This window comes from Gorilla gorilla, chromosome 5 (genome assembly GCF_029281585.2).
Source record: "Gorilla gorilla gorilla isolate KB3781 chromosome 5, NHGRI_mGorGor1-v2.1_pri, whole genome shotgun sequence".
Taxonomy (NCBI): Eukaryota; Metazoa; Chordata; class Mammalia; order Primates; family Hominidae; genus Gorilla; species Gorilla gorilla.
Window position 1 is genome coordinate 117,505,606 of NC_073229.2, and position 24,509 is coordinate 117,530,114.

At 32.1% G+C, this 24,509-nt stretch overlaps 1 protein-coding gene across 7 annotated transcripts in view; it reads right to left on the minus strand.

Moving 5' to 3' along the window:
- Nucleotides 1-24,509, minus strand: part of EPHA7 (EPH receptor A7) — a 178,400-nt gene that overhangs the window by 87,578 nt on the left and 66,313 nt on the right. The window contains exons 6-7 of one of the 7 annotated variants that reach the window (XM_055389595.2): nt 1,847-1,906; nt 708-1,428 (exon numbers count right to left, since the gene is read on the minus strand). The exons of the other annotated variants lie outside the window; for them this stretch is intronic. Of the exons in view, the coding sequence (XP_055245570.1) occupies nt 1,848-1,906 (59 nt within the window). The 3' untranslated portion in view covers nt 708-1,428; nt 1,847. Of the gene's footprint in view, nt 1-707; nt 1,429-1,846; nt 1,907-24,509 lie in introns of those variants that run through there. 7 annotated transcript variants of the gene reach the window in all.

Below are 24,509 nucleotides of genomic sequence, written 5' to 3' on the forward strand. Positions count from 1 at the left end.
GAAATGCTGAATAAATATCTTTGAATGATACAACAATATATGAGAGTTTTAAGGGAAAACATTTCACTGGTGACTTTTCAAGTATTAGCCAGCTGGGAAATGTTTTGGCATGATGGAATCCACACTTTTCTAAAGTGCATCATAAGTCATACTTTAATCATCTTTCCTCACCCAAAATAGAGGTAATCTGGTCTTTCTTACCTGACTTTATTATCTTGGATACCAAGATTTCTCCTAGGACATTGGTTCCTGAGTCATGGCAATTTTAATGCATCAAAGGGGCACTATTCAATCTGGGTAATAATATATTCTCATTAGCGAATTCTCATAGAAGCCCTACATAATCAATGTGCTCCCTCTAAGCACATATCTTAAATAATAGGGAGAAAGAGGAATAGAAAATGGCATGGTCTCCTTAAAAGACTACATGGGCAAAATAATACTTTGATTATACAATAAAATAGACCAAATATGAAAAGTACTATTTTCTAATTTAAAGACAACATTATTAAGGAGGGAAGAGAAAAACAGCAAGTCAAGGTCACATTTTGCAGAATGAATTAACCAAAACTCCATTATAAAAATCCATATTCATCTGTTAATATTAAAAATAACTTTAACAATAACATATACACACAAATAACTAACTCTTCAGGGAACTAAAGTGAATAAAGTGATGTAGGGTATTTTTTTCATTACCAATAACTTGTAACTTTTGTTTCCTTTAAGAATTTTATATTTTAGTGTCAGACTGAATGAAAATCCTTTCTTCAGATCTGCATTGTAATAATATAAGTAATACACACCAAAGATAAATAACTGCAGAGTATGACCTACAAGTTCTGAATGAGACACTGGCCACTAAACATTTATCATACTTTTAAAATCAGAAGTAACTGAAATGTTTAATTGCTAATCGTTATTTATTTCAAACAGAAAGTTTAAAAGCTTTTGTTAATTAGCATATAAGCCAGATTATAAGCAATATTAATGTAAATATGAAAATACAATTATCATTTTTAGACATGCTAACTAGCAACAGCATATGGTCCAAGAACTGTTCCAAGAATTTTACTTCACACCTAATAAAGAACATGAGTGCTATGCCATGAACTGTGTATGAATCCTGGCATCTTTGATTTTACAAATACTTTTCCAACACAGCTATTCTTTGTATACTTTTTTTTAAAAAAGGAGACATCTCTTAAAGAATACATTTTATCCATTATAGAGTATGACTGACTAAATAAACTTAGTAACTTCATTGATTTTTTCAACCTTATTGTCTCAAATATTTTTAATTATATTTTGTATAAATACTTTTGTTATACATATGTTCTACTGTATACAAGGAGACTGCGGCAGAACTGGAAAGCGAAAACAGGTCTCTTGCTTCACAGCCCATCTTCTTTCCATTACACTCATCAGCTGAAGTGAAATTAAAAAAAACAAAAACAACAAAGACTCATTCTTGGAGCAGAAGATACTGAACAAGAATACTAATTAATTATTAGCAATGTAAACTCTCACCTAAAGTATAAGCAGGTTTATCCTTTTACACTAGTTAGAAGAAAAACTATATTTTGGAGGAATTGAGAAAAATGCCACAGTGAGTGGAATGAGAGAAGGAGATAACTAAGGAAGTTGAAATAATTCTTGTTATACAATGTTAAACATAGCAATTAAATTGTTTTCAAACAGTACACAAAATGGTAATCATAGGATGAAAGTGACTCTTTTTAATTGACACATAATAATTTTACATGTTTATGAAGTACACAGTGATATTTTGATATAAGTATAGAATGTGTAATGATGAAATTAGATTGATTAGCATATCCATTACCTCAAACATTTGTTAATATCATTTCCTTGTGCTGGGAACATTCAGAATCCTCTCTTCTAGCTATTTGAAAATATAAAATAAAGTATTGTTAACTATACCACACTACAGTGTTATAGAACACCATAGCTTATTTCTCTTATATAGCTATAAGTTTGTATATGTGAACCAACCTCTATCTTCCTCTCTCCCCTAACCTTCTCAGTAACCACTATTTTACTATCTGCTTCTATTAAAGATTTTAGCCCTTACATATAAGTGAGAACATGTAGTAGTATTTGTATTTCTGTACCTCACTTATTTCACTTAACATAATGTCCTCCAGGCTCAACAATATTGCTACAAATGACCAGATTTCTTTCTTTTTTATGGCTGAATAGTATACCATTATGTACATATATACCACATTTAAAAAAATCTATTGACCTGTTGATCGATACTTAGGTTGATTTCATATCTTCGCTATTGTGAATAGTGCTACAGTAAACATAGGGGTGCAGACAGCTCTTCAATATGCTGATTTCCTTTCTGAAAGTTATTTATCCAAGCCAATCAACAGCATTTTCTCCAAGGGCAAAATATTTACTTTTCTCTTTTTTATGTTACCTTGGGGTATCAGCTGAGAAGGCATCTCAAAAGGTGTAAAGCATTTATTAACTCCTTACTCTATAACTGATCTTAGGACTTTGCTGTATGGAGAACATGCACACCTACCCACAATATTGAACATTTCTTAACTGGCTTTTCATTAGATGATCGGTCTGTTTAGGTTCATAGTCAAGAGTGGGCAATATATGTCAAACATTTTGATAAACTAATGGCTATTTGGAGAAAAGTATTGCAGATGCCAAATTGTAAAATTAGCAACATGGAAATGCAGTAAATCTGTAAAAGTTTAGTTATAACTTTGGCAACAAAAGTATAAGTTACAATATTAAAAATGAAGGATATCACTGTATTTTAAGAAAAGAAGTAAACAGAGATGGCCTAAACAAGTCTCCCTAGTTTTATATTCCACATGTATAGTCACACCACTATAATAAAATCATGTTTTTTAAGGTCTTCAATAATATCTTTCTTGCTAAACACAAAGGTCTTTTCTCAGTTTTCTTTACCTTTAATCCCTTTCCAAATTCTGCAACTCCTGAATACATGCCTTCCTGAAATATGCAGATTATATATTTGGCAGAAAAATACAAAAAAAAATTCAGAGCTTTTAAAAATCAAACCTAGACATGAGTCTTACTTTTTGATTTATAACTTATTTAGAAACAGAGATTCTGTCTAGAATGCATACTAAATTTATTTCATGTACACACATAAACATCTTTTCAAAGAAATGATCATGGAGAGTTAAGGAAATCATCTGAATACCTAAGGACAAATTATTACTTTACATGAAATATACAAACAATTGAGGCAATGTTGCTTTCTCATCCAATAACTTCCCCATGTAATTTGTATGTGTGTGGCAAATAGCAATTCAACCTATTATACCTTGTTTAGTTTATCAATTAATTATTTCTTCAAAGATAAGTACTTTCTATTTTTCAGCTACTATTGTAAACCACTATGTCATTTTATCTTTTCATAGCATCCACAAGCAAAGGCTGAATTAATAGGCTTTCATTATATAACTCTGCTTTAAGGCAAATGTAGACAACATGCCACATTGCCTCACACAGTTCAGTTCAATAGAAATAATATATTAATCTATTTTCTCAACAAAATACATATTATACAACTGCTACACACCTGACATTGTTAGGTGCTTGACTTTTTTGTTGTTCACTGATATCACGGGAAACAGGTACCTGACTTTTGATAAGACTTTTAGTAATAGCACTTGTTTAAAAATATTCTCACAGAATTGGTTTCAAAGTGTATTTACAGTGAAGCTCAATTGCTTGTCAGCGTCATGGCTAAGATTAAGTGTAGTACAGTGGAGCTCAGTGGACCCGGTGGAAGGTGACAAGGAGAACTGAATAAAGCAAGCAAAAAATAAACAAAAAAAACTTGAGAAAAGTAATAATTTGATAAAAATGTTTATAAAATAAAATAAGTACAATAATGGTAACTATAACTCTTTTCACCCCAACTCAGGCAAATTATATTTCTAGTAAGTACTATAAATAATGAACAGTTATCTACAGAATATGAGCTTTGTGTATTTGTAATCTTTTATCTGATACATACTTATATTACAAATTCCATCTCTCTCTTTGCTAAGTGGCTTATATATTTTTATATGCAATTTATAGGAACTCAATTATAATGTTAAATTTAATTTTTGTGCTATATGGTAATATATATGTGCATGACAAAAGTAAACAAGTTTATATAAACATTGTTTATTGTGCACATTGGACTAATACATCTCAAATTCTGAAGACAAAAGCAAGAGCTATTTCAGAAAATGCCTTAAAATTTCAATACAATTAAGTAAAAAATATGATTTAGAGTATTTTTGAATTTCAAATAAACTGATATGATCAACATCGTGATATGGCAGATTTAAAGCAATTAACTTGTGCAGAGTATTAATTTAAACATAAGATGCTGGCTCAAATTCATCAAAATAATAGAAACTAATTTCATATTTATTTTTATGTTAAATTTATATCGTTTTAAACTTTTATTTTAGATTCAGGGGTACATATGCAGGTGTCTTATTGGTAAATTTTGGGTCATGGTTGTTTGGTGTACAGATTATTTCATTACCCAGGTAATAAGCATAGTATCTGACAGGTATTTTTTCTGATCCTCTCCCTCCTCCGAAACTCCACCCTCAAGTAGCCCTGATATCTGTCATTCCCTTCTTTGTGTCTCTCTGTACTCAGTGTTCAGCTTCCACTTGTAAGTGAGAACATGTACCATTTGGTTTTCTTTTCCTGCATTAATTTGTTTAGGATTATGGCCTCCAGCTCCATCCATGATGCTTCAAAGAACATGATCTCATTCTTTTTTAAGGCTATGTAGTATTCCACGGCATTTATGCACCACATTTTCTCCATGCAGTCTCTAACACTGATAGTCATTTAGGTTGATTCCATGACTTTGCTACTGTAAATTGTGCTGTGACGAACATACGCATGCATGTCTCTTTATGGCAGAATACTTTATATTCCTTTCATTATATATCCAATAATGGAATTGTTGGATCAAATGATAGTTCTGTTTTAAGTTCTTTGTGAAATCACCACACTGCTTTCCACAATGGCTGAACTAATTTACATTCCCACCAGCAGTGTATAAGTTTTTCTCCAAAACCTCACCAGCATCTGTTATTTTTTGAGTTTTTAATGATGTCATCCTGACTGTTGGGAGATCTCATTGCAATTCTGATTTGCATTTCTTTAATGATTAGTGATGTTCAGCATTTTTTTTATGTATTTGTTGGCCACCTGTATGTTCTCTTCAAAGCATCTCTTCATGTCCTTTGCCCACTTTGTAATAGGATTGTTTAATACTGCAAACTAGACAGGTGAAAGATCTGTACAATGAGAATTACTAAACACTGCTGAAAGAAATGAGAGATGGCACAAGCAAATAGAAAAACATTCCATACTAAATGATAGGAAAAAAATCAATATTGTTAAAATGGCCATTTGCTCAAAGCAATTTACAGACTCAGTGTTATTCCTATCAAAATACTGATAAAATTGTTCACATAATTAGATAATACTATTTTAAAATTCATATGAACCAAAAAAGAGTTGACTTACTCAGGACAATTCTAGGCATCATGTTACCAGACTTCAAACTATATTACAATGCTATGGTAACCAAAGCAGCATGGTATTGGTACAAAACTAGACAGAATAGAGAGCCCAGAAATAAAGCTGCACACCTATAGTCATCTGATCCTTGACAAAGTCAACAAAAACAAACAGTGGGGAATGAACTATTTATTCAATAAACGGTGCTCGAATAACTGACTAGCAGAGGACTGAAGCTGGACCCCCTCCTTACACCGTATATGGAAATAAACTCAATATGGATTAAAGACTTAAATGTAAAACCTAAAACTATAAAACACTGGAAGATAACCTAAGAAATACCATTCCAGACATAGGCCCTGGCAAAGATTTCATGATGAAGATGCCAAAAGCAACTGCAACAAAAAAATTGACAAATGGGAGGTAATTAAACTAAAGAGCCTGTGCACAGCAAAAGAAACTATCAAGAGAGTAAACAGACAACCTACACAATGGGAGTAAATATTTGCAAATTTGGCATCCAACAAAAATCTAATAGCCAGAATCTATTAGGAACTTAAACTAATTTTATATTTCTAAAGATAATTCTCTAACCAGAATATACAATAACTACAATCTAAAACACTTTCCAACTACTAGAGAACAAACTTAATGTATAATGTAGAAAAAAATATCTCCAAAGAAGCACATTAAGGTGTTAGCATTTCTGCTACTGTGCATAGAAAACTGTATCCCCGTGGCTTTTCCATGCATTATAACTAGGCTATTCTGACTCAAATCCACAAATATCAAGGTTAAACGAGTGATGCAAATCCATTTCATTCTCTGATAACCATGAACATATTTGCATGTTTCACCTTTAAACTTAATCCAAAACTAGTATAGATTGCGATGTGTAGCTCATATTTTAAAATTTTCCAGTATTAGTATGCATCACTTTTATTAGAATTGATTTTTTTTCCCCTGAAATAGGACAACACAAGTGTGAAAATCAAGGACAGGAAGAAATAAATAACCTAGAAGGCAACAAGACAGGCCACAGACCCATATAACCTCAGGTGTTGTCTCACCCAGCAAGTGTATGGGCTTTATCACCTTCGGCAATTTGTTTAACTTCTCTCAGCATTTGGAGTAATAACATATTCCTCACAAAACTATCGCAAGTTTGATTCCTAGAGGGTCAATTAAGTGTTAACAGACCAGAATGTATCCTTCAATATATTTTACGTCAATCCAGTCTTACTTTTTCTGCTTCCAAAAATGGGAGATATTCAAGAAATATTATAAAAATTATTCTACTTCTGTTTTTAGTTTTAGAACAAAATGAGACCTTTCATCTAATGTAAAACATAATCATCAACATATGTGATACATTATCCGTCTAGGGTTGTAATGTAAGTGTTTTGCCCTGACCAAAGCTGGCACAGTAATTATATTTCAAATTTTACAGTTTCATTGGTATTTATATTATAATTCCAAAGGATTTGTTAAAGTTCTCAGTATCATTAAGGACATAAGGAAATACTTTTCAAAAAGTGAAATAATTATATTTTTAAAAAGCACCTGTGTTTTAGAAGGGAGACCAACCAGCAAAGATGTAGAATAGTAGCGGGAAAATAGGAGCAAAAAGGAATAACCTGTTAGACCCATAACTTACCCAGTAATAATCATCCACAGTTTTCGTTTTTTTTTTAATTTTTAATCCCATTCCTATCTATCTATAACAATTAAAATACAGACATGGAAACTATACTCTTTGAATCCTTATTAGCTTCTTATTGTGGTATGAGTAACAATAAATTACATTATTTTCCTTTGTATTTTGTGAAAATTTAAATAGACAAATGGAAAATTTTCTATTTAGAAATAGAGATTATTAAAATTCAAATCACACATAGTGAAATTATCTAATTCATTTCTTGATATAATCCAGAAATGGCTGGATAGAGATCTGAACATATATCCCGTATATGAGAGACATAACGAATCTTTCTTGCTATAACCTACAAGAGAGGCACAAGTACTATCCTTGGTACCCAAAAATTATTGGATAATGTTTCATTATAATTGATGTACCTTTAAAAGCCTATTTAAAGTAGTGTTTAAAAAATAGTTCATGTAGTATATTGAGCACTAAAACTTTCAAGCCTACTGCTACCCTACTACTAGAATAAAAGTATTTTAATACAAGAAAGAAAAATAATATATAATCATCACATAACTTATATTTTAAGGTTGCCCAATAAAATATTTCTCACAACCTCTTCAATGAATTTAGCATCAGAAAACGAGGCAAATGCAAGGTATACATGAAAGTTTCAGATTCTATTCATATCTCATATGTTACAAATTGCTTGGATTTCATGTGTATCTCACTTTGAAAGTGTAGTGGGCAGTCAAATGTACAACTGTTCAAAGCCTTTTACACTTTGTTGCTGTTGTTGTTTTGAGATGAAGTCTTGTTATGTTGCCCAGGCTGGAGTGCAGTGGCACGATCTTGGCTCACTGTAACCACTGCCTCCTGGGTTCAAGTGATTCTCCTGCCTCAGCCTCCCGAGTAGCTGGGACTACAGGCACGTGCCACCACGCCTAGCTAATTTTTTTTATTTTTAGTAGAGACGGGGTTTCACTGTGTTAGCCAGGATGGTCTTGATCTCCTGACCTTGTGATCTGCCCGCCTTGGCCTCCCAAAGTGCTGGGATTACAGTCATGAGCCACCCTGCCCAGCCCCTTTTACCCTTTTAAGAACAGAAGTGAATAGTTCATCCCCAATACCAGTTCCAATAGCAGCCACTGCTCAAGTAACCAAGAGTAACCTCTTGCTTTGAATGGCATCCTTCTTCCAACTTAACAATTTTACCATAAATTTGAAGGATCAGTGGAGTAATATAAATTGGATAGTTTACAAAGTATTATTTTTGTAAAAAAAAAAAAAAGGAAAAACAAAGAAGCTTTTATCAGCCAACCTATTCCTTTTGTTTGCCCTCTATAGGGGTGGCAGTTTGAAGTAGTTAGAAAAAAGACATAAAAAGGAAGTATCAATGAGTAATTAAAAGTGGCTGCTGGTTTTGTTTTACTGTGTTTGGCTGAATGCACAGTCAGTACAGTGAGAATCTTCACAGAAAATACCTTAAACAACAGAAGAGAGTATTGCTGCTGTGTTTTCAAATCCGCAATTCAAAGTTCCACTTTTCTCCCATGGGAGACTGACCCAGAACACTGAAGAAAGATCCACAAGGATAAGGTTGCTCAATAATGTCAAAGATTACCAGTGATCAAAAGCAAGGTTCCAGTGACCGCACACCATTTCCAAAAGGTCAGAATCACAAGTTCTTTTAGTAAGTGAATGTCTTTACACACTGATTGCACAAGGCTGCAACAAAAGTCTATTTTTATTCTCTGGAATATAGATTAGAAATGAGACCTAATTTTCTGTGGATAGTTTTTTGACCAATTCTACCCTTAGAAAAAAAGTACTTGTATAAACATAAAATCAGTTTGGGCATTGTGCTGTATTTTGTTTACAAGAATGTATAAGTGTCAAAGGAAAGAAAATCTATTTTCAAAGGGCCTCAAACAACTACTTTAAAAGAAACTCACTCAGATTTGTTGAAACGTATTCAGTAGATAATTGAGAGATTTCTCTCATAGAGAGCTGGCAGGAAAAGAAAATATTTCAATATTTTTCTATGTCAAACAGTAGAGTATCACAGACAAGCCTGTTGTTCTCACCACTGATCTCAAACCTGGAGCTCTCAAGTTAGATATACCTCAGAAAGAGAAGTAAGTATCACAGGATGGAAAAAGCAGCAGTATCCTGGAAGCAAAGAAATGAATTCTCAGGAACAGCTTGCTCTTTGTTCACCGTTTATATGACTCTTGTGACACTGGAATAATGATTTCATATTGTAGCATGCTTTTTCCTCTGCACATAGTTCCTTATCACCAAAACAAACAGGAAGGAAAAAATGCAGTGAGGATGGAGGGAGGTGAGGAAAAGAGGGAAGGAGACAAAGAAAGGGAGGGAGGGAAGAAGAAGCATTGGGAGGGGAGAGAACAAAAGGGAGATAACTCATCAAACAGTACAAAAGTCTTGAACAGGAAGCCTAAGAATATCATCATGTTGCCCCCAAATCCCCACCAACAGCCTCTGGGAGTAGATATGTAAAAGAAAAAACAATTTTCTGCGGTTAAGGAAAGTCTGGGACTGCTGTCATTCATATGCAATTCCATCCAAATTCAGAGTGCTTGAGGAAATCACATGCTTCTCTCTTCTCTCTCTTTTCTTGTGTTTTACATTCTTCAGCTTCCTAATTCTTGCTTTTTACATTTAATAGTTTGAAATAGTCTAAGCAGGGTGTATGTGTTAGTGTGTGTGTATTCAGTAGCTTAAAACCAATCAAATATATTAAATAAGAGAGTGACTTTCAGGTACCTTGGAAGCTCCTACAAAGTTACAGGGGGATATTCTGCTTGTGATTCCTATGTCACCTCTGAACCATTGAAATTCAACTCTCTTTCCAAATCGGTATTCCAATAAATCATGTTTCTTTTTTGCCCAGTTTGGCTATAAATAGGCTTAAATTTCAAAAATAGATGTTCACAAATGTTTAACATTTCCTCAAAGTTCTCAATTATACCTGAATATTAAATAATAATTGAAACAATAAAATGGTTATTTTTCATTCTCTTATTTGTTTAATGGAGGTGAGATACAGAATATATCTTAAAATCTTAAAACAGCTACAGAGAGTTGATCTTTAGAATCTTTTCAATGTTCCTCCTATAAAATAATTGTCTTCCAAAGTTATACTATCTAACCTCAAAACACGATATAAATTGAGTGCAATGATGGAAGAGGTCCTGTAGTCTGATAGAGAAGAAAATCATATGTATTATATATTTCAATACATATTACATATCTCTATATATCTCTATATTATATATCTCTCCTTATAGTTATATCTATATGTACAGAGAGATAATCAAATTTTATGTTAAATTAAATAAATATTAAATTTTATATAAATATATTCACACATATAATACCATAGGATACCAACATTTTATTAAATAACAATTTCTCAAAGTGTGCAGGAATAAAATTTTACATGAACACTTAGCATCATTTTTAAAAACATATAATACAAAAACTGGCAATAAAATAAGTTTTTAATTTATTGGGAGATAGTGTCTTCAGAATTCAAAGTTCATTTTTAGAAACTGATTATATCTAATACAACTCATTAATTACTAAAATTTTGCCTGGAGATTGGTATTTAAAAGTGTCAACATTACTTGTTTAAAGAATAGTCAACGATTTATTATTCTTTTGTAGTTCCGGTTATTGAGAGGGTTACATATTGTGAGACTGAAGACAACATTAATCTTGTATAATAATCAACATTATTTTGTTACTTTTTCCAAAACTGCGCTTTGTCACAGTTAAATTTATAGCAAAGAATTCAATTCTACTACATCAACACCACTAACTCATAACTGCATGAGGTTTTTATTTTATAAAACATTTTTTCGTATATTGCTTCATGTAATACTGAGATTAACTAATAAGATAAAGAGATTGCATTACTTGCCCAAGGTCAAAAAACAACTTGATCAACCTGGGATTCAAACATTTTGATTCTAAATCCAGTGTCCAATTTCTCTGATATGTCTTTTATGTCTATTTTTCTCTAGATGCATTATTACATAGAAACTGATTTTATTTTGATATAGAAAAATAATCCACTGGGCTCGATATATTTATTGACTATGTAAACAGCCCAGGCAATACATATTTTTGGCATGTCAATACATTGAAAAAACATATGTCTAAAGAATATATAAAAGAAAAGTAAAATAACTTTGGGGAATGTTTCTGGTTAACAAATCATTCCTAAATACTAAACTGGACCCTATTTATTTACTATACAATGTACAAATAATCTCTCCCTTTATCTATATAAGTTAGATCAATTATATTTGCCATATTCCAATTCAAAATGGTGTTACAGGGAATAATAACAATTACTGAGAAATATAAATTCTCATGATTCCTAGGTTCCAAAGGGAAATAAACATAGGGACAGATGTTAATAAGCCATGAACTCTTTGTTTAGCTATATATGCCTGATTATTACAGGAAGTATGTCAATACTATATAAACCAAACAATTTCTTTAAAAATGTAAAATATGAATTCATATATATTCAAACAGGATATATACATATCTGAGTGTGTATGTATATGTGTGTATATGTGTATGTGCATACATAAACTTTACTACAGAATTCACAATAGTAAATCATTCAGTAATGAATCTTCTTGACCAATTTAAATTCTGACTTAACTTACTGTGTGGTTTGTAAACAATTATCATGAATGTATCTAATGAAAACATTATTAAATTATCACATCTTCATTCTAGAAATATTATGGGTACAGGTTTAGAATACCCGATCTGAAAATTTAAAATCCAAAATGCTCCAAAGTTAAAAAGAATTTTGAGCACCGAAATGATGCTCAAAGGAAATGCTCATTCAATCATTTTGGATTTTGTACTTTTAGACTGGGAACAGTAAGTATAATACAAATATTCCAAAACTCCAAAAAAAATTCAAAATCTGAAACACTTCTGGTCCCAAGCATTACAAATAAGGGATACTCAACCCATAGTAAAATGTTTCTATATGTAATTGCAAGTAAGCCACTTTTTAAAAATTGAAGATTTATTTCTAAATGACAAGGGAAACTAATACTTGGGTAAAAAGTTCCATGTGATTTTTACAAAGAAATGTTAAATGTTTTAGAAATCCATATTATATGTCTTCAATTATTTTTGTAAAAATCAAAAGGTCAAATTAAAGTTATACATTAAGAGAAAAAAAACAAAGTTAGCTGTGTAAAGTTGGTTTTTATAGTGGAACACTTATAAATGCCATCACAATCTACGGCCTTGTGAAGATACAGGTAGTAGTCTGTGAGAGAACTCAGGGCAAGAGGCAGAGATTCATGGGCTCACCTGCATAGGAGTGACAGCAGAAACTGAAAAAGTACTCACCCTTTCTCCTAGTACCATCAGTCCAAATTTTCCAAAATTCTTGCTGTGTAAGCATTATAACCTATTTAGTCTATTAAAGATTGGACTGCCTTCTCTTCTGCAAATCAGACAATCTATAGCTTAAAATAATGGCAGATATTTAGGTCACTTTCAAACAGACAGCCAATCCATCTACTCTATATTTTAATTTGATTTTCAGAGAACCCCCAGGGTTTCTTGAAATATGCTCAGAGAAGCAAAATACTACATATACAGTAATCATAATTTCCAAATATACAAATCATAAAACATTTATGCATTTTTGCACAAGATCATAAAATAAGACTACAACAGAAGGCAAATTTTATATTTCAAACTTACTTTGAGTGTGTGTATGTGTGTGTGTGTGTGTGTGTAAACTAAGTTGTTAGGATCACTGACCTTTGACATTAATCAGTTTCGGAAATTAAGAGATAGAAATTATGAAAATCAAAAGATAGGAAAATATAAAAAGTGAGGTATCTATTAATTCAGAATAAAGAAAGTTGTAGAAAACAGAGTATATAACTGAATTTAAAGTAAATTGTAAATGTTTCTAATTTTATCTAACCATCTTTAACCCCAATTCACTTCAATTCATATAAACCTTAAATCCTGAACTAAACCAACATGCTGAAGTTTAGATGGTAGCTTTTGCAAACTTACACCAGCAAACTGATACAAATGTTAGCTACAGTTAATAATTCAGCACAGGTCCTCTACATACAAAATGACATGCAGATTGGTTATACCTAGAAGTGAAAGGTGACTCAATTTTAATATCATTTTCATGATTATAATAATCTATAGGTTTCTTTGATTATGGAAGTATATTTGTGATGCCAAATATAATTTAATTTATTCACAATATCTAAGAGAAAAAATTCACAGGCATACTTTCAAGATTTGGAAGGCCTCAGATCTCTTTCAGGGCCTGCCTGGTGAAAAAGGCCCAAGACCCATTCAAGCACACATAATTCTGAAGGTCTGTCTGCCAGCAATAAAGGCCGAAATTGGATACTTGGTGAGATTAATTACCTAGATAGGGCTTGATAATGCAAGTCAAATGGGAATGTAATTAAAGTGCACCTTCCATGAAAATTATTCATTGCTGATGGATCAGGTGACAGATAAATCAAAAGGCATTTTTTTAAAAGCCTACAGGTTAACTTGAAGCAAGTCTTTCCTCTTTTTAAAACTCTGTAATTGCAGGTGTGGAATTCACTCTTGCTGTCCTATCCTCATCATGATACCATAAGACAAAAAAGTAGATTGTAATGTAATCTATTAGAAATAGAAGCCAATAGAAAAACCATTAGGACCATAGTTACAAACAAAAGGTCACCTAGACTGAACCAGTTGGCTGGCAGCTTTCAGAAGAGAGTATCACTCTACGCTCATACTATAATGGGGATTGCAACCATAAAAAATGACAAGTGATGAATTAATAAGTTGACTAGTCCCTAGGGTGCAATTCTTACAGATAAAGGCATGCTGGAGTAATCAAATAGAGTTATAAATTAGATAAATAGAATGGCACAAGAAGTATTTTACATTGTCATTATTAAATAAAGTCTTCCTGGATGTGCTGTTAATTCTTTATTGCCAGTACATTTATTTACAGTGTAAGAACAATAAAAAATACTGTTTTATAAGGATGGCAGGGTAATTTCAGTTACCCAGAAGGATACTATATCTAATTTCTAAATTGAGTTATCCTATATATGTTTATTATGCATCTAAGCGAAGAAAGATGAAACAAAATATCCAATTAAATGACAGTTATTAGAAAATATGGCTTTACATGTTATTCATTTGCCTACTCTAACTAATGAACACGTCTTTACTGATATGTGTGAAGAAAACACATATTGTCTGCAAGAACAAACTTCATGCTGAACAAGAAAATCGTGTCATCCAGCAGATGGCATATGGAATTCACAAAAAAATCAATTACTATTAGAAGAAATAATAATAACCTAAGCATAAAAGTTGAACACTTTTTGTTCTTTGGAAAACTTTGAATAATACTGATCTACAACAGTTATTACAAACCCTCAAATAGTCATTTGACTTTTCCAAAACTTTATACTTTTTAATTTAAACTTGAAAAACATCCAAAATTTGAACTCAAATTCCTTCAACAATCTATCTGTCCCAGGATCACATAAAAATACTTCAAATTAAAACATAATCAAATTTTCATAATCACTTACATGCAATTTAAATAATAACTGCAGATGTTTTAACCTAATTCTAAGAAAGAAATATTTCTAAAATTGTGTTACATAAAAAAATTTACAAAGCAGCTCTTTTTACACAGTGAAAACTCCAGAAATAAAAAAATTCTAAGTCAAACACATGATATAGATTTTAGATATGTAAATTGGATATACAGGGTTTGTGTTTGAAGTGCTATAAATTTAAGTGTATAAAAATATATCTGTCAGAGAATTATCTGTTTATAGTTCTTCATTCCTAAAGGTTATGAATTAAAATTGAAAACAGGCATAGCAAACACCCAGTGCATTTTACCAGGAGACATTGCTTTTTGCGTTCCCTGCAGGTTCCAGTTAGTAACTTAATCCCAGCCAAACTATAAAGTAAACTGTTCATGATTTGTCAGATTAGCTGATGCTTGTCCAGAAAAATGGTCGAAAAAAGAGTCACCAGGACACTATAATTAAGATCCATTCATCCATTTCATCCTTGGATTGAAGAAAATAATGAAACATCAAAGTAGGCAGGCAGCAGTCTAAAGGAGGTCAGCTGTTGTATTTTCAAACATAACACCAGTGTTTAATGCAGCAAGTGTACCAGAAGTCACTTACAAATTATATTAATATCTGACGTTTGTTGAAATAAGATAATGGCTTTCTGTTCTTTGTTTATATAATTTTCAAAGATAAAGGAAATGTGTCTAAAAATAAAAGATTTATCAGTATTAACAAATACTGCACATAGCAAAAATAAAATTTCCAAATTTTTAGGTGGTTATACTTTTTATATTGGCAAGTACATGATATGGGACATATAATTTAAAATCTACTGGAGAAAGAAGAAGAGATATATGTCTATCTATCTATCTATCATCTATCATCTATCTAGCATAACACAGTCTCTGTATTAGATGTGTATAAACAGTCCTTTGATTTTATAGCATTTAATATGAATGATATTATCTTAGATGAGAGATAGTTATAAATGCATAGTTTATCTTTGTAGAATTAACATCTTTCTTTTTATGACCTTTATTTCTGAGATTATAAGGTTCTCAACAATGAAATTTGTGTGAGGCTATATTTGGGTTCTTGGTGATGTCAGGGATTTGAGAAAACAGGATGAGATGTCAAAACAAGGAGAAAACAAGGTTATGATAATGTATTAGAAAAGAACAAAGGCAGTAATTTTTTCCAAACATAATTCAGACTCATTCTCTGTCTTAAAGTCTTTACCAGTCTGATAAATGTTGTATGAAATCAGCATAAAAAATAATCTATTACAATTCAATTCAGCCATCATTGAGCTGAACACTCTACTACGTATGCCATAGTGTCAGGCTTTGCTTTTGACCATGGTAAACATCATTATGATAGTTTCTACCTCAAGTTATCAGTAAAAACTGTTTCTCATGGTTCCAAATTTTCAGATCCAGTAGACTTTCTTGTGTCTTCATTCTGTTGATCTCCTGTGACACTTGATTCTATGATTAACTTAATGAGAAAATTTCCTTTCCTTTGGTAATTGTGACAGCCCCCTTATTCAACTGGCCTGGCCACCCCTCTTTGGTCTTTGTCATGTGCTTCTGAGATTCTTCCAATTCCTAGCTATTTGTTTTCTCAAAACTTTTTTGTCACACTTTTAAATTATACCTCCACTCCTCTTCCCAGGAGAGGCCACTCATTAACTCACCATCTATAGGCAAAAGATTCCTAAAGCTGTAACATTTAAGCCCTACCACCATTCGAATGCCCATTCTCTTAGGAATATATATGTACTCATAAAATGTATGAGGTTAAAGAACATATGTTTATTACTGTCTATACATGTCTATACACATAAATACATCAGTTCACAGTGGTATAGTCTGACATAACTAGAGTTAAGGGTGCTGAGTTTAAGAGTATTAGCAGTATTTGAATAATACAATAGTGATATGGCTTAACCAGTTTTGTTTTTATCATCATATACAATTTCCATTATGGATGCTATGCTCAGACAATGTTCTGCATCTTTCTATATGCTGAAGTTAATGATAAAATATTAAAAATTAAGACACTAATTATCTGATGTCAACACGCTATGGATAATTAAGAACTGCATGCTTTAAAGCTATGCTAATTGTTTTTCACAAATCTTCCTCTGTAGCCCTTGTGTCTTAAACAAGGCAAGCAGCTACACGACTGTATGTACATCTCTGCCATGTATTTTGTCACAGAACATACATCATCTGCTCTGCCTTGTCCCTGACTAATTTTGTTAGGCTGCAGCAATTATCTCTCCCTTTGTGACTGACCTATTTGTAAATTAAGTGCAGGGAATTTGGGTAATTTTTTCCCAGGGTTCTTAATTGATCCTTGTTCATTGCTTACACTAGTACAAAGGGAACCAAAGTCATAAAAACAGCTAAAATTCAAACGAGTAACAATCATGCTTTAGCAGTTGTAATTGACAGATCTGAAAAACAAGATCTTGATAGTGTTCTCTCCTTTACCCTATTTCTTGGATCAGTTGGTTAAAACTGTTAATGATTCTTGTGGATCAATGCCTTCTCCTTGTAGCTCTAATTTACTGCATTGGTAGATTAGTACAGATGTGTTTTTGGATGGCTCTGCATCATTCCACCAGATTGCTTGTCTGGATCAAATTTGCTTCAATTCATCACCAACGAAGCAAGGGATAAAATAATCAACATTTACTCCCTCTGAACACATGTAGTGAAAACAGAACAACAACTAAATGCTTGTCCAAATTTAAAGACAATCTCCTATCTTTCACCTACATTTCATAGCTTTCAAGGCTATGTCCCTTAGCTGATCCAGGGCTGAAAATGGTGTATATGATTGACAGTGGCAGTGCATAGGAATTGAGATTGGGGGAAAACCTAAATATGTACTTAAAATTTATGGGCCCATGTTTTTACTACTGTCGTCATCATTATTACCAATTCATATTATGTGTCTTTGTCTTTACATGAATAATGTATGAAATTACTATCCATTGGCTTTTCATACTCTGAAATGCAGCTTATTGATTTCTTGCTCTTAAATGAAATTTTTCTGAAACTGTGTCTGTCTCCACAATGCTACCACTTCAATAACACTTAGAGAAATGGGCACGATAGCTAGCTACATAAAAACTAATTCATGACTCATGGAACAAAACCTGTTTGTACCATAGAACCAAGCAAATCAGGTAATTGGTTTCAGTCAAGGAAGGATTAACCAAAAACACTTCTTTAGTCAATGTATATTGGAAACCTATTACAAATGTGTTAGTTTGTATTCTTGGCAGGGTATTACTAAAATATAACATATTTGTTATTTTTTATGATTTATAATTGTTTACTATCTCCAGAAAAAGAGACTGTATTCAATATATATTTACCTAAGGTTATGCCCTGAAAAACTTTGCATATTTTATTTAAGTTCCTCCTGTTAACTTGCTTTTTGCATTTTTCCCCTAAAAGTAAAGAGCATGTGGTCCAGTTAGTCACATTTTACTTAAAACAGATTTTCTATATATCACTTGAACAAACTTCTTTACTCTAAAGTGGCTATTTATTTGCAAATATTATTTTAGTAGATGAATATTCAGCTTACAAACTTCTTTACTCTAAAGTGGCTATTTATTTGCAAATATTATTTTAGTAGATGAATATTCAGCTTACTTACAATGTCTACTACATAAACTTGCAATTGCAAAATAAAGGATCTTCTATTAAGGGCAATACATGTAATAAGAATTACTTTATATAATTCCATCATTATGGACTATTCCAGGATAATGATCCTAATGGGAAGTCATTTTTTTTGAAGAGGATGCTTAAATTTAGCAAATTACAAATTTGTATCTCCAAAATATAGAGCTATAAACACTTTTTCCTAAGAAAATCCTGAAATGGTACTGACCTCTTAATCATGTAGAAATTTATAGGTTAAAATTGCCAAGAATTTGACAAACTTACCCAAAGCTTCAAAACTTGGGAACAAAATTTATTGTAACTTTTATATTGGATGTTCTGTTACCATCAATGTATCACCTTCTAAAATTTATTAGATGATTAACTGGCTCTGTTAAAAAATAAAAACCTGTCTTGGACATTGAAAATAAAACATTACTATTGGTCATTTTCTGCTACTTACAAAGGCACTGCATTAAACAAGTTAAGGGTTTTTTGGAGGGGAAAAATCATAAAAATGCATAAAATTTCTACCACTGTCATTTCTTGTCCCATAAATAAAATTTTACATGCCTTAGCTGTCCTCATGCATATGGAAAATAAAGACTTTTCAGGATGGAATTAAATTATCTCAGGGATGAGTATTAGTCTGCATTTGTTGCTATAAGAAAATACCACAGACTGAGGGGCTTAAATGGAAATTTGTTTTCTCACAGTTCTGAGGGCTAGAAGTCCCAAGTCAAGGTCCAACAGATTTCAGTTTCTGCTGAAGCCTCTCTTTCTGGCTTGGGGATGGCCATCTTCTTGCTATGTGCTCACATGGCCTTTCTCAGTGTGTGTGGAGGAAAGTATACAGTTACATTGGGGGTTAGGGCTTCAGCATAGGAATTTTGAGGGGACACAATTCCATCACAGCAGTAGAATAAATGGGTTATTGCAAAAAATGAACTCTTGCTTCCCAAGTATGTAAACATCATTATTTACAAAGTAGCAATTCAAAGATCAAAGAATTTAAGAAAAGATAGAGAAGCATTAAATTGGAAATATGAGAAGCAACTTAAAACACTCTATACTAGGATTTTTTCAAGAGTCTACTAAGAGCATGTCCATTAAACAGTATGCAGCTCAACTTGTCACCATAACCTCAACATAAGCCTATTTCATGACAAATATTAACCATATCAGAAAAGGATAGTTTTGACAACTCAGAAAGATACTGGGACTGGAGATCAGGGAGTTGAGGTGGCAAGATTAGGGTGTGGGGATGAGAACACAGGTTACTTAGAGGTATTTCCTTATGTATGTTTTAATTGAGAAGAGTCATGGCACAGTGATGTGCTGTAGCCTTAAAGCTGTCACCAAACCAAAAAAAATAAAAAAATATTAAAACCTAAATATACCAAACTATAAAAAATATCAAAATAATGTATGAAAGGCTGATATTATGTTCCTAGGTACTAAAGAAAGCATCTCCAATCCTGATCTCTGTGCTTCTACATATTCAATGTTATATAAAAGATATAAATTAATTATATTTTCAACAAGCTTTCAAAATATGAAGCATTACGAAAGTTTTCAAAGTTAAGGTTTATTTGTACCTTTAATATTTTATAAGAAGGTTAAGCTTTTGTTTAAAATTCCTGCGTAAATACCACATTATGGCTGTAAACAGTTTAAGATTTTAAATATATTTACAGTTTTAGGACCAAATTGAAAAATGACTATACTTGAAATTATTAACTTATGTACTCATTGCATAATTTAAATAACATTATATCATTTGAATTAAATTAATGTCTTCTGTAACAACCTAGATAGTCTAAGAAATTTTCTTTGCATATTACAGTATACAAAGAATTTATGTACTCAGCCAACAAACATTTACTAATCATCTACCCTGGGCCCAATATGTTGATGGGGCTAGAGAGTATGATCAAACGTACCGCCATTTTCTTATAACATGAAGCCTCAGAGGAAAGATAAACTTTTCACAACTAATATGTGAAGAATATTACAAATATATGATACACTTAGTATAAGACCATATCACAGAAACATGTAATTTTCTCTTAAACTTACATGATAAATTCGGAATGTGAAGATACTGTGCAAACATATGGGCCTTTACGTGTAAAGGAATCAACATGTTTTATACTAAGCACTACATAAATCCTGGTTATTAGTATTAATGTCAACATGGTAGTATGTTACCTAATTAAAATTTTATTAAAATAATTATCTAAAATATCCTTTTTGTATGTTTTAATAACTTACAGCCACTAAATAAAAATGTAAATGTATCTATATATATATATGTTTTCATATTTATGGTGTCACAAAAATACTTAAATAAATTTCACTAACAGTCTAAAGTTACTCCTTGTTTAAGCAAAGCATATGAATTACTAAAATGTCATGCCCTGCAGGGCATGAATTAGAATGACTAAATCCTGCACTTTCGGATACCTCAGGTTTATAAAATGTCTAAATGTAACAGAAATGCATATTTTGAACAGTTTACTGTTAAAGGAAATTTATTCGATTGATTCTCTGCTGCAGACGGCATAGGTGTACATATGAATGTATGTTTTAATAACAATAACACTATCTCTACAAAATGGTTCCTGTTTTTTGCATTTATATATTTTTAACCTAGTGATAAAACAATTATGCCTTGTTTCACCCTGTGGAGAATGCTGTGTTTAATATTACTTTATATAACCAATAAATGTTCTAAAATAAGAAAATATATTTTCTCAATATCATGTTCCTTTAAAATATAAATCAATCTTATATATTCCTAGCAAGTATAAAAATATACAAATTTAAATGGAATTAATTTACTTATTAAAAGACATATAACTTGATGTGTGTCCATTAAATCATTGAAAAGAGATGATCTACGTTAATTTATGAGAAAACAGTCACAGTTGAGTCACATTAATTCATGTGAGTGAAGCTACTTCTGACAAAGAAAATGATTGTTGGTTTTGTCTTTTTTTGGGATAATTTTGCTTATGTATAATGTTATATCACATGACTCAGGTTATATTTCATCTGGTACATTATATAAACATTACAAATCAAAGTAAAGGGAATACTGATGCAAATCTTTATTTTGGCTGAGAAATTAGATCTGGGCATTGAAAAACACAGGAAAGTCAGTTTAAAATATGCACGGCTATTTTTAAAGTTTCTTGAAGAAAGATAATAAAACAGTAATGAGAAGGCAAATGCTATATTTAGCAATGCTATCCCACAAAGATTACATTTGTTAATATTCTCAGGAAATAACACTTCTTAGTAGGTCTCCTTTTCACTTAACAGCTCTTATCACTGACCATTAAACCAATCTGCAAATTCTCATGTAATGGATTATGGAGCTACATTTTTAAAGATAGCACTCTATGATAAGATTGCATAAACACTTAATAATTTTGAGGTAAGAAGTGTATTTGATTGCAATCATTTGGGTCATCACTATATAATTTACTGTGTGACTTTTGTAAAGTCATTCGAACCCTCAAAATTTTACTTTTAAAATGATATCAGTTCTTGTCTTAACAACTCCACAAATTTAGTTCAAATTTTAATATAATCTGTGTGAGTGTCATATAGATCATTCATCCATACACAACAAAATTGATGATGGGGATAAAATATAATTCTTTTTGAGAGACTCTAAAGAGACCTTTGAAGATAGTTGAGATGTCTCCACACCATAATGGCAGATTCTTTGAAGCTTTCTTATATTTTCAGAAACTGTATGTTTTGCACATTTTTTTCCATAGTAACACTAGGCAGGAATTTTTTTTTTTTAACCAACGACTATATGTAATACATGAAATGTACTGTGGAAGATACACAAAAGTTTAAGTTAAACCAGGGTCAATCGTGTTACTTTCCTGTTCAAAACCACTCAGGTTTCCCCGCTGTCTATCAGAAAAGATTCTTTTCCTAAAAATAAAAATTCCCCAGTAATCTTTCCCATAAATCTTTATTCATCCAGTTCATACCATTATTCCATAATCACACTCTGAATGCTGCCACTCTTATTCTTTTGCATAATTTAACCCTCTATAATGGATGTTGTAATGGGCTGCCCACATTCTCCTTAGAAAAGGACTGAAGAAATTATTTGCCCAGCTGCCGAGATATTTGCCAGAGAACAGTCCTCAGTTCCCTGCCTCATTTAGAATTTCCTTTCTGAAAAGTAACACCTTGCTCATTCCTAGGAAAAACTGCAACCCATGTCTGGACAACATAGACGTATAAAACTGTCACCTAGGGACAACCTGAGGGTTCATTACAGGTAGAGCACTCCCCATGGAGTTGGCTGATGATTCCAGTGAGACCCCATCACAGCTCAGCCCTGCTCTGCTTGGTCCTGCTTGCTTCCCTTCTCTCTGATGGTGTTGATCCCAAACATTCTTCCTAATAAAACTCATGCACGCTAATCTCCATATAAGTATTTGCTTCCTGGGGAGCCCAACTTGAGAAACTATCCCTAACCTCTTTCAAGAGGTTTCAGTTTTCATCCTAATTCCTTCCGGATGCTTTCCAGAGCATTAAAATAGTTATCACTCTCATTAAAAACTGTAGTATATGTACAGTATCACTCACCTATTAATAGTGTACAGTGAATAGTGTAGCATAGTGATACGTTTGTACTGTATACTGAGTTACTACTTTATTTATTTAGTTATAAATATATGTGGAGGTCTGAAAGGTCTTATGTCCCAAATCTCTCAGTTGCCTAAGGGGAAAATATGAGGCCAAAAAAGTTAGGTGACTCAACTTTGACACTCTTTTCATGCACATTTTACATTTCAAAAAGTACCAGGAACATAGTAAGTGTTCAATAAATAGTAATGTTTTAATCACTGCTCTTATAATTGTTTCAGGACAGTAACACACCTTTTTATTCTAATAAATGTACCTGGAATTAAGCTATTTGCTCAATTTTTACAATATGACGAGTCAAATAGTGTACCACTTGAGGAGAAAATTCTAGTATAAAGAGGTGAAGTAACTTGTCTAAAATCATGTAATTATGTCATCTAATATCAAATAATAAGTCTTTTCTATTAATGCCTTAATGGTTTCACTCTTGTATAATGATTTAATTTTTCTGGTTTTCCCATTGGCCTAATTCCACAACATTTTTTGTACAGCTAGTATGCAGAAAAGACTGTATTTGATGGTGGTGACACAGATAAACATGACACAGTTCCTGACTTGAAGGATAATTGCTAAGTCATCTATTTCCCTTTGAGGAGAGACCACATATTACAATTGCTTAAATAATCCCAGAGTGAATGAAGTATTAAAGAAACAGCATTTTTTGAGTGATCTGTTTTTATTAATGTTCATACTTCTGCATACTACTTCTGTGCTACCATACTTAGTCTCAGGAAGGAAGGTAGTGGCAATTAACCATGTTCTGATTACAGAAAAGGGGTAGTATTCTTCAGGGCCTAGAATAGGATTTACTTTTATACTCTTATATCTAGCAAAATCACATCCATTGTGAAACTCTAGACTGACTAACATCTTTTATGGAAGCGCTTTCATTTGTTCTCTGAATGAATCATTCTTTCTTCAGAGTTTTGTATTTTGTTCCCAATGTTGTTCTACAACATTATAATAAGTGTTCTATTGTTAGATACTTAAGAAGAGAACCATTCTTTACCTTCCTATCCTTAGCATCCCCCATAGTGCTTGACATGCACTAGGTACTGAGTGTAGTTGGACAAACTAATATTAAAAAGCAGCACTTAAATAGTGCTTAAGAATGGAAAACTATGGAATACTATGCAGCCACAAAAAAGAACAAGATCATGTCCTTTGCAGTGACATGGATGAAGTGGGTGGGCATTATCCTTAGCAAACTAACACAGGAAGAGAAAACCAAATACCACATGTTCTTACTTATAAGTGGGAGCTAAATGATGAGAACACAGGGAC